Source organism: Bubalus bubalis, chromosome 17 (genome assembly GCF_019923935.1).
Source record: "Bubalus bubalis isolate 160015118507 breed Murrah chromosome 17, NDDB_SH_1, whole genome shotgun sequence".
NCBI lineage: Eukaryota > Metazoa > Chordata > Mammalia > Artiodactyla > Bovidae > Bubalus > Bubalus bubalis.
The window spans coordinates 31,807,706-31,820,256 of NC_059173.1; the positions used below are offsets into that span (position 1 = coordinate 31,807,706).

Consider the following 12,551-nt stretch of genomic DNA (forward strand, 5'->3'; position numbering starts at 1 on the left):
CATTCTCTTTGGTCAGGAATGGCACTAAGTATGACATCTGAATAAAAATATATTGACTTGGTCCTGCCCTTACTCTTTGGCAGAAAATTCTTGATCCCTGTTAAGCAGGAATGCATAATGTAGAACAAGCTTTGGAGCCAAGTAAGGAATTGTAGTTTTACAAACTGTTAGCTATTTGGACAAGTTGCTTCATCTCAGATTTGTTTTCTCTGTCTTTGAACTAGGGTTAATTATGATGCGTAGTAGTTACAGGTGTTATAATAGAGGTGTAAAGCATCTGGAATATAGGTTTTCAATAAATTGTGACTGTTATTATAACATCTCATTGATATTCCTAAGCACTAATTTTCTTATATGGGGTTGAGCCCCTGACACTGATTTTTTTTATTTCTAGGAATGTTTCTCCAGTGGGTACTTTGTGCTGCCATATGGTTGGTTGCCTTGGTGGTAAATCTGATACTACATTGCCCTAAATTTTGGCCTTTTGCAATGGTTGGGGGCTGCATTTGGGCAACAGGTAGTGTATAATATAACTTATCCTTTAATCATTTGATACTATGATCATAATAGAAGGAAATGTTGATAGATACTAGAAATTAATGATTTCATTTCTTTCATTTATATGCTCCATAAATATTTTTGGTTCGTGTTTTTGACTCAGATATTTTCCTGACTCTTTCCTTTTAATGATTTCTTTCTTGTTCCTGCTAGAAAATTATTATAGCAAAATTATTATACTTATATTATTATATAAATTATTATAGGAAAAATGTTTCACTTGCTATTTGTTCAAGTATAAGTGCTCTGCCCTTTCTCTAGCATGTTTATCAAAAAATACTTCTTAAATAATCCTATCTACTAATAGCATTTTTAGGACTTGTGCTTAGAAGTAGACAAATACAAACACAGTATCATTTCAAAAGCACTGGCAGAAAAACAAAAACAAACAAAAATCTTCCTTCTGTTGCCTTACCACTATTGCCTGAAATTTTATAGCTAGAGTTTATGCCTTTGCTTGGCCTATCAGGAATATTTTTCTTCTATTAATATAACCCTGGGGGAGTTTTCTTTTCTTTAACAAAGAAAATCAAGGATCTCTAGAGGTAATTTGATTAAAAGCAAATAGATGTTTAAATGTTAAAAATTTATTGGGCACCTACTTAATTTGAATCTCTACAGAATTAAGTGATTTAGTGAAGATGATGAGTTGGAGGACAAAAGAGTTAAATTTGCACTAGAGTTGTAATTATTGTACCTCATGTATACTTTAGTATGATTGTGATCATCATTTTGAATAGGAGAGGGGAACAGAGAGACCAGTCATTCATCCTGCAGATCTTGACAACCACTGCGGTATTTATATTCACACGGCTGTTCACACTAGGAGTTGGTTGTTGTTGTTCAGTTGTGTCTGACTGTTTGCGACCCATGGACTGCAGCATGCCAGGCTTCCCTGTCCTTCGCTATCTCCTGGAGTTTACACAAACTCATGTCCATTGAGTTGGTGATGCCATCCAACTATCTCATCCTCTGTTGTCCCCTTCTTCTCCTGCCTTCAATCTTTCCCAGCATCAGGGTCTTTTCTAATGAATCAGGCTCTTAGCATCAGGTGGCCAAAGTATTGGAGCTTCAGCATCAGTCCTTCCAATGGCTATTCAGAACTGATTTCCTTTAGGATGGACTGGTTTGATCTCCTTGCAGTCCAGGGAACTGTCAAGGGTCTTCTCCAATACCACAGTTCAAAAGCATCAGTCCTTTGGCCCTCAGGCTTCTTTATGGCCCAAGGAGTTGATGGGAAAAGTTTAATTTGAGAACTGCTGCAGACTGGGATGATGTGGGTCACAGTATTTTTCTTTGGTTGCTAAATTGTGTCTGACTCTTTGGGACCCCATGAACTTCAGCCCACCAGGCTCCTGTGTCTTCCACTATCTCCTGGAGTTTGCTCAGATTCATGTCAATTGATGCAGTGATGCTATCTAACCATCTCACAGTGTAGGGCACAGTAGCTGACTGGATATGGTTAGTAGAGGAAGGGGAAGAGTTAACGGTGATATAGGGATTTTATTGTAGGTGATTAGGAGAGTGACAGTATCATTGAAATGGATGAGGAGAAAAGGGAAAAGAACATGGATGAAAGGGAAAATGATGACTTCAGCTTGGAACCTTTTTAGTTTAAAGTTCCTAATATTCCCACAATGGGGGACATCTGGTCAGTAATCTCTTATTGGCAGTAAAGCTCTGGAGAAGGTCCAGGCTAGTGCTGGAAGCATGTGTCTCTAGCTGATAGCTGAAATCACAAAACTAGTCAAGTGCCCAAAGAATATAGCAAGAGGAGGAGTGCATTTTAGGGATAATTTTTAGAGGGTGCCTCTATCCAGATGGTATGATGAGAAAGAACAGCCAAAGAATGAGAGAAACAGGAGGGAAGCTGATGATGAAGGCATCTTGAAAACCAAGAGAGAAAACCTTTCAAGAGAATATTGACTGAGTCAGATAGCAGGTCAGGAACTGAAAAAAAAAAAAAAGGACCATGAATTTGGTCTTGAGTGACCCTCAAGAGCACAAAGCACTGGGTGGGGCAATCCAAAAGACAAGTAAATGAGCATGAGAGAGCAAAGTCTGGGGCCATATTGAGCCAAGGGCATCTGCCAATGGTTGGTCTAGGTCCAGTCTAAGAGGATGGTCACCATTAATTTTATCATTGGCCAACTTCTGCAAAATAGTCATAATGGAGACCTGCACTAAAGATGAAGAACATTGGTACAGTTAGGCAAAGAGCTAATTTAACATTTGCTTTGTAGGATTTTGCCATAAGCCTGGCTCTTTTAGCAATCATAATCATGAGGTTAATGCCAAACATTGGTTGTTTTATTTTTAAAATGAGGAATTAGGCTTTACTAAGTTTGTCCAAATCCCATAAGCTTCATCTGAAATTAAAACTAATTTAATTTACAAATAGATTTTCTGTATTGAAAAATAACACCTTTCTTCTGTATATTTCACCTACAGGTAACATAGCTGTTGTCCCAATTATCAAAACCATTGGTTTGGGCCTTGGAATCTTAATCTGGGGATCATTTAATGCCTTAACTGGATGGGCAAGCTCAAGGTAATACAAAACAGGGTGTTTTCAACTCAGATTCTCTTCACTCACATTCTGTGTAAGGCAAACGCTGATTCCTGCCCTCACAAAGGTCACTTCTTGTAAGACGTACACGTAACATGTGCGATGTTGAATTATTTGCCTTAATTCTAAAGAAGTGATCCAACACGCCAATCAAGATAAATAATTTTCTTTAGAGAATGAAATAGGGAGAGAGAAAGGGCATTGATATTTATTTTCCTTTTCTGAGTGTGACTGTTTTGTTTCACATGTTGTACACATAATCATTCTAATCTTATTTCCACAAACAAATGAGGTAGGTGCTGTCTTAGAAGACAACTGACACACAAAAAGATGAGTGACTTGTTGAAGGTCACGGAGCTGATGAGCCGAGTTCAAACCCAGGTCTAATAGTTCTAGAGCCTATATTCTTCCCTGTAGGGTCTGAGCCAGGGTCAGCAAATCATTGCCCAGCTTCTACTTTGTAAATAAAATATTATTGGCACACAACCAAACACATCCGTTTTAGGAACATTTACAGCATGGCTGTTTTTACCCCATAAAGGCAGGGGTGAGCTGTTACCAGAGGCCATCCAGTCCACAAAGCCTAAAATATCTACTCTCTTGCCCTTTATGGGAAAGTTAGCCAACCCCTCAGCTCTAGAGTTGAGCTGTCAGGTGGGGTTGCCACAAAACATGTGGCTGTGTATATTTAAATTCATTAAAATGTGATAAAATTAAGCATTCAGTTCCTCGGTGGTACTGGCCACATCTCAAGTGCTCCATCACTGTATCTGGTTAGAAGCTGCCCTGTGCAACCATGGAACAGCCATGGAACATTAGAGAAGTCCTGTTGGACTGTGCCACCCTCTGTCAGCATTAAGATGAATATTCCAGTTGAGTTTGGGATGATAAATAGAAGGAGGATTTTATTCTAACCTTACTTTTCCAGCTCCTCTTCCTACTCAAAGCACTACAGCAACCTCAGTTATAATGAAGCAAACTAACCTCCAAGACATTCTTTCCTGTCCTTTCTCCACCCCCAGTCTGCCTTTTACAAGTGCTGTTTTCTTCTTCTTGCCTCCATTTTTCCTCATCCTTGGATGGTTCACAGTGATTATTGGTAATGGTCACTGCAAGATCAAGGGATTAAAAACAGAATTTAAGGCAATGCCAAAGAGTAGAGATCTTTAACCAAATAGTCACTGAAGTTTATTTCAAATTCTATACAAAATTGCAGTCAATTTATCAGCATTCACTTAGCCACTTAACCTATTTTTTCTTCTTTATTTCTTAGTCTTAAAGTGAAAGGGAGTTTTCTTTTAGACAAGTACTTTTACATATACTGACTCATTTAATCTTCATAAGAAACTTGTATATTAGGTATAATTATGGATATAATTATCCCCATTTTAAACATGAGAAGTTGAGACACAGTAAAGGTAGTTAACTTATCCAAGTCACAGTTAATAAATCATGGACCTAGGGTTTGAATCAGGAATCTGATCTTGAGTTCATGGCCTTAAACAGCGTGATGCACACATATTCAAAAATATGCTTTTTTTTACAATTTATTTATTTATTTTATTGGAATATAGTTGTTTCATAATGTTGTGTTAGTTAAGTGAATCAGTTATACATACACATATATCCACTTTTTTTAAGATCGTTTTCCCATATACGTTATTATAAAGCACTGAGTAGAGTTCCCTGTGCTGTATACAGTAGGTTCTCATTAGTTACCTGTGTTATACCTAGTAGTTATATATATGTCAGTCCCAGTCTCCCAATTCATCCCACCCCGCTTCCACCCCTTGGTGTCCATATGTTTGTTCTCTACACCTGTGTCTCTATTTCTGCTTTGCAAATAAGTTCATCTGTATTGTTTCTCTATATTCCACATATGCATTAATATGCAATATTTTATGGTATATTACCTTCTGACTTACTTTACTCCGTATGACAGTCTCTAGGTCCATCCATGTCTCTGTGCAAACAGTGCAACATCGACTTTGATGTGACTTTCTCCATTTCCAGGTTTGGCTGGTTTGGAATGGATGCAGAAGAAGTGGCAAAACCAGTGCTCAATTATATTGGAGCTGGGCTGTCTGTAGTAAGGTACATGGCCATTTATAATCATTTAATTCTTCTTCCCAACATCAAAAACCATTTTTAAAGATCCTGATGTGTTTACATTGTTTTACATCCACATCTCATCAATCAGCATGATTTTTGCCTCAGATCCTTCATTTACATTGACAGCCATGACTTCAGAGGATAGAAAATGCCAGCTCTGGGGTCCGGATCCCCAGCTTCACAGCTAGAAAGCTCTGAGACCCCGGGAAACTGTTCAGCTGTTGTCAAGCTCACTTTCATTATCTGTAATATTCAGAAAGTCCTAAAACATGGCTCATAAATGAGGATCAAATGGCCATTAAAGTATTCAGTTGGCCAAAAAGTTCATTCGAATTTTTCTGTATGCGCTTATGGGAAAACCCAAATGAACTTTTAAGCCAACCCAGTATTTTGCAAACTAGAAAATCCTATACGAATCAGCGTTGTGCTGGCTTCCTGTGGTTCTGAAATAGCTACTGGCATGCTCTTCTCATTTCTTACGGATTCTTTGCCACTCGGTTTCCGCTTTCCCATGGCCTCACTCCCGTCTCCTCAGCCTGCTCAGTTAAGCACACTCTCACCTGTGACAACACACACTTCTGTAGCTGCCTCTTTGGGGATCTAGTTATAGTCACCGTATGAACAACACACACTCCTGTAGCTGCCTCTTTGGGGATGTCTAGTTATAGTCACTGCATGAACGAGGGTGAAAGTGACTCTGAGTCTCTGCATGGCAGCGTTCAGTCCATAAAAGTCATTGCTGAATTAGGTCACCTTTGATTCACTCCCTTCTCCTCTCTAGACTCTGTCTATATTTCCTGTCAGCACCTCACATAATGGATAACACTGCCTGCGAAGATTTTAGTACTTTTTTATTCTTCAGGGAAAAAACACTATATTTCTCTTCCTCCTGTGGTAATGACTTTTCCCCAGTCACATTCAGGAACAATCTCTTTGTCACTGAAATGTTGCCTTCGAGAGTGGTTCCAGGCCAATCAGAGAGGAAATAATATAGATTATTCTACAATAGCAGATTCTTGACATTTTTGGTTAGAGGCAATTTTGTGCCTTGTGTACAATTCACATAGCATTCGAGCTTTGAATAGCTTTCTCAAAAACCATTTTTTACTCCCTAGAATTGGAATGTGGCATGCGATTATCTTGACTTAATGGTAATTTAAGACCAATTTACCCAGTCCATCAGACATTGTTTTTTTTCCATATTCCTTCTTCTTTAGAAAGTGTACATTCTTTGAAATGACAGATTATTCATGATTTACCACTTCCACCTGTGTGACCTTAATTTCCCTAAATCTTGGTTTCTTTGTCTGGGGATAAAGTGTGGATAATAATTGCACCAGCCTTATATGACATTTTGAGCATTAAATGAAATAAAATATGTTAGACACGTAGCTAAGACTCTATATGTTGGATAATTTTAATTACAGTAGTCATTCTTTTGTTAGTAACTGTTCCATGCTCAGTTACTCTTTCCTCTTTGGACCTGTGGTGTCCATCCCTGCAGTCAGCTAGTCAGAGTGCCTGGGGAGTCTCCCAGTTTGGCCTGGAGCTTGATCTGAGGCAGGGAGATGCAATGGTCTCTGCTTGTGGTGCATCCTGGCTCTCTTTTGTTGACCTAAAATAAATACTACACGGCCAGATAGTCCCCAGCCAAAATGGGTTTATTCGGGATCAACAGAGAATTGCCATTCGGGGTCTGCGGCCATGACAAGCCAGTACCAGTCTCCCACAGCAAAGGGAGGAGAACTCTATAGAGGGGAGAAGGAAGCTGGGAAGGCTACAGTAAGCAAGGAGTGCATGGATTTTCCCTGACTGAGTCCTGGACAGGAAGGAAGAGGCACCTTTTTCTTTTTGTTGGCTCTACCATCCTCACAGGGTGTGAGAAATTTCCTTTCCCTCTGTTTAAATAAAGGTTCTGTTTATTAAAAAATTTTATGCTTTCCTAAGAGAAATTTATAAATTAGTTTATTCTGAGTGGAATTCACTGAAATACCTTGGAGTCTCATGGTCAGTAAAAGGAAACTTGACATATGGTCATCTTGGTTTAAGATGTTGCTTTCTTTTTAAAATTGCAGTGATTGCTTCAGTCCTCCTGACCATCATGTCTAAATGGTTGCTTAGGCCATGTCTAACATTACGTTTCTCCTACATGATATCTACTGTAAGGATCAGTCAGTTTCCACATTAGGACCACTCCAGGCATCCTAAGCAGCAGAGGATTTAACAGAGGAAATTGTTGACCAAAGTGTTACAAGGACCAAAGGAGCAAAGGGAAGGAAAGTGGCCTCACCAGAAACCCCAGAGCCCCTGTTCCTGCTGGCTCTGTGGGGACAGACTCCCTGCCCTGAGCTACCGCCGCCATTGGAGCCCCCACGAAGGCAATATAGCGCCTCCCTACCTTTGCCTTATTCATGTGTCTCCTGCTGGCAAAGCCAAAATGAAGCACAGTTTGGTAAAACATAGTTTTCAGTCTTCTGGGCTCCATGGTTCAGGATAGAAGTGGAACTGATGCCAAGAAACAAAGTTTAAGACACTCTCTTAGACATGCTTTAGTGAAGATCCTGGAGTCAGAATTCATAAAAAGACAGAGTTCCTTTTCAGTTAAAAGCAGGCTCTGGATTATCCTTGAATCTGTCTCCATTCTTTACTTTCTTGTTTTCCCTGGAGAATGGCACTGTGAAGAAACCCAGGTCTTGGACTCCAGCCGTTACCTTTCTTCAGAGCCATGGTCCTTACATGGAACTGGGGAGCAGGCTAGTCATGTTAAGGTAGGTGCTCTCCGGGCACCTCCTACTCCATTTCAGGTGGGGTTACATGTGGAAGGGAACCCTGCCAGGTCAGGAACAAGGCCAGGACTGTGCAAACCCTGGGCTGTTGGTTCCTTTCTCTTTGCCTTCAACATTTTCAATCAGAATTACTTTTCTTAGGGCTTCCCTGGTGGCCCAGTGGTTAACACTCTGTTCTTTCAATGCAGGGCACACAGGTTCAGTCCCTGGTCAGGGAGCTAAGATTCCCACATCATGTATGTCCAAATAAATTAATTAATTTAAAAAGTACTATTTTTAAAAAAATGAATACTTTTCTTACTTTAGCCTTCCCTGAAAACTGATTTCTCTTCTTGCATTTCTTCTCTGCGTGGAAGATATTAGTCACAGTCATCCAAATTCAGAAACTCAGGCTTCTTATTTTTTTTTCCTTTATAACCCCCCATATCTAATTCTGTAAAATTCTTTTTGAATGTTTCACAAGTTCCTCCCCTCCTTTGCCTTGGCCCCTGTCTATCTACTCACCTGTAAACAGTTGTAAAAATCTCACATCTCATTTCCCTAGTTCTGTTCTTTACTTTGTCAGAATGACTTGCTTGTATCTGCTCTCAAATCAGGACATCACTCTTCTATTTAAGAACCTCTGAAGGCTCACCACTGGATTCAAAATAAATCTGTCTCCTTAGTCTGGCATGTCCCTCATAGTTACAGATCTAGTGCTTCTTCCTAGCATGGTTTCTCCTGGGTTGTCACCTCATTGACCTGGAATTATTTATCACCGCATATCTAGCACTTCCCTCAGCCCCAAAAGCCCTTTCCTCTGCTTCGTGGGCCACCCTGAAATTTCAGGTAAGATTTCCCATCTGATGATGTTTTCTTCTTCCTAAATTCCTACTGTATTTTGCACTTCCTCTATTGATATTATCCACATCCCCCAGGTCTGTTTTGTGTTATTCACACAACTATCTTTATCCTTAAACCATGGGATCCTAAAGGACAAAGTCTCCTCTTTGGATACCATGTCCCTCACCATCACTCTCAGACAGTGCTTGACTCAGAATAAACGCTTGTTGAAATCAGTTGTCAGTGTAAACACACACGCACATCAGTTTTCCTAATAGAAAGTTGCAGATCTAGGGAAATTGAAAGGTTGAAAATGCAGAAAAGCACCCTTGCCTGTAATATAATTGATTTTTTTTCTTTTTCTTTTTTTGCTTCCCATGCTTTTGACAAGATTTCTAGACTTTCTCATGGAACTTTGTGTTTGACAAACTGCACCAAGTTCTTTGCATCTATAACCCAGAAGACCATGTGATCTATTTACCTTTATGTTCATATTAATATATTGACATATATGATATGTCTCATTAGCTGGCCCTAACTTAGTGCCACCACATCCTCTCTTGACCTGACTTAGCTGGGATTCTTCTTTCTGACTTACCCATTTTGTGTCTAGTCACACAGGCTCAGATGACTTAGTCTTGATTTCTTTCATATGCTCAGCACCCTTCTCTTCCATCCAGTTTATAGCTAAGGTTCTCAACTGATTAACATATTTTGAGCTTTTATCATGTGCCAAAAAGTACCTTGAGAATTTTGTGATCATTTTTTTGAATTGTTTTTAATTATTAAAGACTATAATTGTACACTATGAGAAGTATAGACCAAAACATAATTATCGGAGGACAGTTGCTCATCACAGCTCTCTAAAGCGGGTCTCTCCCCATTTTTTAGATGAAAACAGTTGAAGGTCAGCGAGGTTAACTGATTTGTTGGAAAGTCGTACAGGTGTTTGAAGAAGCGTTCAAGGACTTTTCTCTGGATCCTTCAAGTATTTTTTTTAATGTTAGCTCATATCTTTATTAACCAATATACAATTACTTGTTTTCTGGTTTGTTGAAACAATAGGTCAGACAACATTTGCCACAATAATGTCTGCCAAAATGACTAGCCATAAAAATTCCAGCACCACATTCATCTGAGGGACACTCCCAGTGAAGGCGATTGATTTTGCCATTCTCATCTACCTTATAGTATTTCAGAACAGCCAGCTTAACCTTCTTTCTCTTATGCTTGTTCTTCTTGGGAGCGGTGTAAGACTTCTTCCTTTTCTTAGCACCACCACAAAGTCTCAACACAAGATGAAGAGTGGACTCCTTTTGAATGTTGTAGTCAGACAGAGTACATCCATCTTTCAGTTGCTTGCCAGCAAAGATCAGTCTTTGCTGGTCAGGAGGAATTCCTTCCTTATCCTGGACCTTGACCTTTACATTTTCTATGGTATCCGAGGGCTCGACCTGAGAGTGATGGTCTTCCCCATCAGGGTCTCCACGAAAATCTGCACCTTGGCGGTGGTTCCACCACAGATGGCGGATCCGAAGCTCCTTCAAGTATTTCTAAAATATCATTCTCCATTGTTATTAGAAAACAGACTGGTCTATACAAAGTAGAAAGTTTTCATGGTAATTTTGAGGAGAAAATGCAAAGGTAGTGTCTAACATTAGCTTTGCGAATTAACGTATATATGAGCACACACATTTACATATTTAACAATTAAGATAGGCAAGTACTTTGAGGACCTTGAAAGAGATAGAAAATGTGGTTCCTATTCAATTTTCTAAAATTGGAACATCTTTAGAGAAAAAAGATTGCATGGAAAATGGTCTGGATTGTGTGATGATGGTTCTCAGTGTTGCAAGAATTCAGAAAAGAGGAGGATTTGGGGAGGATTGGCCTGGGGAGAGCTCCCATCTCACAGTCAGTAGTCACCTCTTCTGTAGTTTGAATAAGAGGTGAAAATATGGTATGCCCAGCTAAGGAAGGCTGGCAAGCAAGACATGAAAGCTTGGAGCAGAGGCTGGTCAGAGAAAGAAGTCCATGGGGGAGTTATGTTCAGGAAGGTTGAGTGTGGCATGAATTAGAGAGCAGTAAAAGGAGGACTTCCCAGGCGGTTCATTGGTTAAGAATCTGCTTGCCAGTGCAAGGGACAAGATTCCATCTATGCTCTGGGAAGATCCTACATGCCAGAGGGCAAATAAGCCTATGCGTCAAAACTACTGAAGCCCATGTACCTAGAGCCTGTGCTCTGCAACAAGAGAAGCCACTGCGATGAGAAACCCACGCAGCACAACTAGCGAGAGTATCTCTCACTTGCCACAACTAGAGAAAGCCCACACACAACAAAGACCCAGCACAGCCAAAGATAAATAAATAAATATATTTTAAAAAAATCAAAAGGAAACTTGAATTTCCTATGGGATGGAGTATGGAGCCGGTTAAGTGTATAAAGCAAACAAGAGACTGAAGTAAGGAAACCACTAGACATTTTTAATTTTTATACAAATGATAGCATGTCTGGGTGCCCACGTCTGCCCCCAGCTGTCTATACTATTTTAGTCTCATGTGTGCATTGAAAACTTCTTATATTGCTTTCACTTTTGAGCCATGCAAATGTTTTAAAAAAAGAACACAAAAGAATACTAGAGTTGTAACTTTCCTTCAGTTAATTAAATAACACATTTTAACATTTCTGGATAGTTTAAAAGTCAAAGTCATTGAGGTATTTATTACAAAGATGCTGGACATGAATAGTTAGTAAATTAGGAGAGAGAGTTTCAAGGGCAAAAGAAATCATTAGGTTTACATGTGTCTTTATCTCTTAAATAGTCTGGAGGTCTTTCCATATCAGAACATAGAGGGTATCCTCGTTCCTTTTTTATGGCTGTGTTTTATTCCATCACATGACCATGAAGATCAGCTCACCTGAGTGTGGCTGTGCCTGTGTGATAGGGCCTGGAGCAGCATTGGTAAGGGCAGGAGTGGACGCACCTGTGCCCTTGGTTCATGGCCCCAGAGTCTGCTCCCTGGGGGTCACACAGTCTGCATTCATATCAGTGGTGCTTTTCTCCTCCAGGTGGTTCAAGCATGTTAAGCTTTTGGGGTTTTGTCAATAGAATAGGTGAGACATACATTTCAATGTAGTTTTCATTTGTATTTTTCTTACCATGTAATTCCAGCACTAAGCAGGAATAAAAAGAAGGATGGGGTCATTGACTGAAACAAGAAAACTGGGAGAAAGAGCTGATTTTGGAGGGAAGCTTATGAATTCAGCTTTTAAACTGTTGACATTAAGGTTGAGGAGAGACATCAAAGAGAATGTCAGTGCTGGAGAAATGGCAGGATCTCTGCAAAGGCAGTTTGGAAGCAATACCATTAGGTCTTCATTTTAGCTCTGTTTTCCCTTAAAATGCAGGCATCTTAATGTGAACCAGGGTTATGATAAATGTCACTAAAATTTGTTTTCTTTACAGTGCTTTCATATTTTTGTTCATCAAAAGTGAAATACCAAATAACACATATTCTGTGGACACCACACCACTGATATCAGAGCATGTGAGTACAGAATGAGAACCACCTTGATCTGAAACATGAAATTAGGATAAAAGGAAACTGCACAGATTTGAACTCAGATGAGAGGATGGTGGGGCATGTTGTTAAATCAAGGCTATCTGAAATATCTTAGCGCATTTATCATGGGTAGGTTTATG

The 12,551-nt window shown here is 39.6% G+C and overlaps 1 protein-coding gene across 3 annotated transcripts in view; it reads left to right on the forward strand.

The window, feature by feature from the left end:
• Window positions 1-12,551, forward strand: part of TMEM144 (transmembrane protein 144) — a 64,763-nt gene that overhangs the window by 30,755 nt on the left and 21,457 nt on the right. For all 3 annotated transcript variants that reach the window (XM_025267971.3, XM_025267972.3, XM_006074043.4), the window contains exons 3-6: window positions 395-517; window positions 3,010-3,109; window positions 5,141-5,221; window positions 12,315-12,396. In XM_025267971.3, the coding sequence (XP_025123756.2) occupies window positions 395-517; window positions 3,010-3,109; window positions 5,141-5,221; window positions 12,315-12,396 (386 nt within the window). The remainder of the gene's footprint in view (window positions 1-394; window positions 518-3,009; window positions 3,110-5,140; window positions 5,222-12,314; window positions 12,397-12,551) is intronic.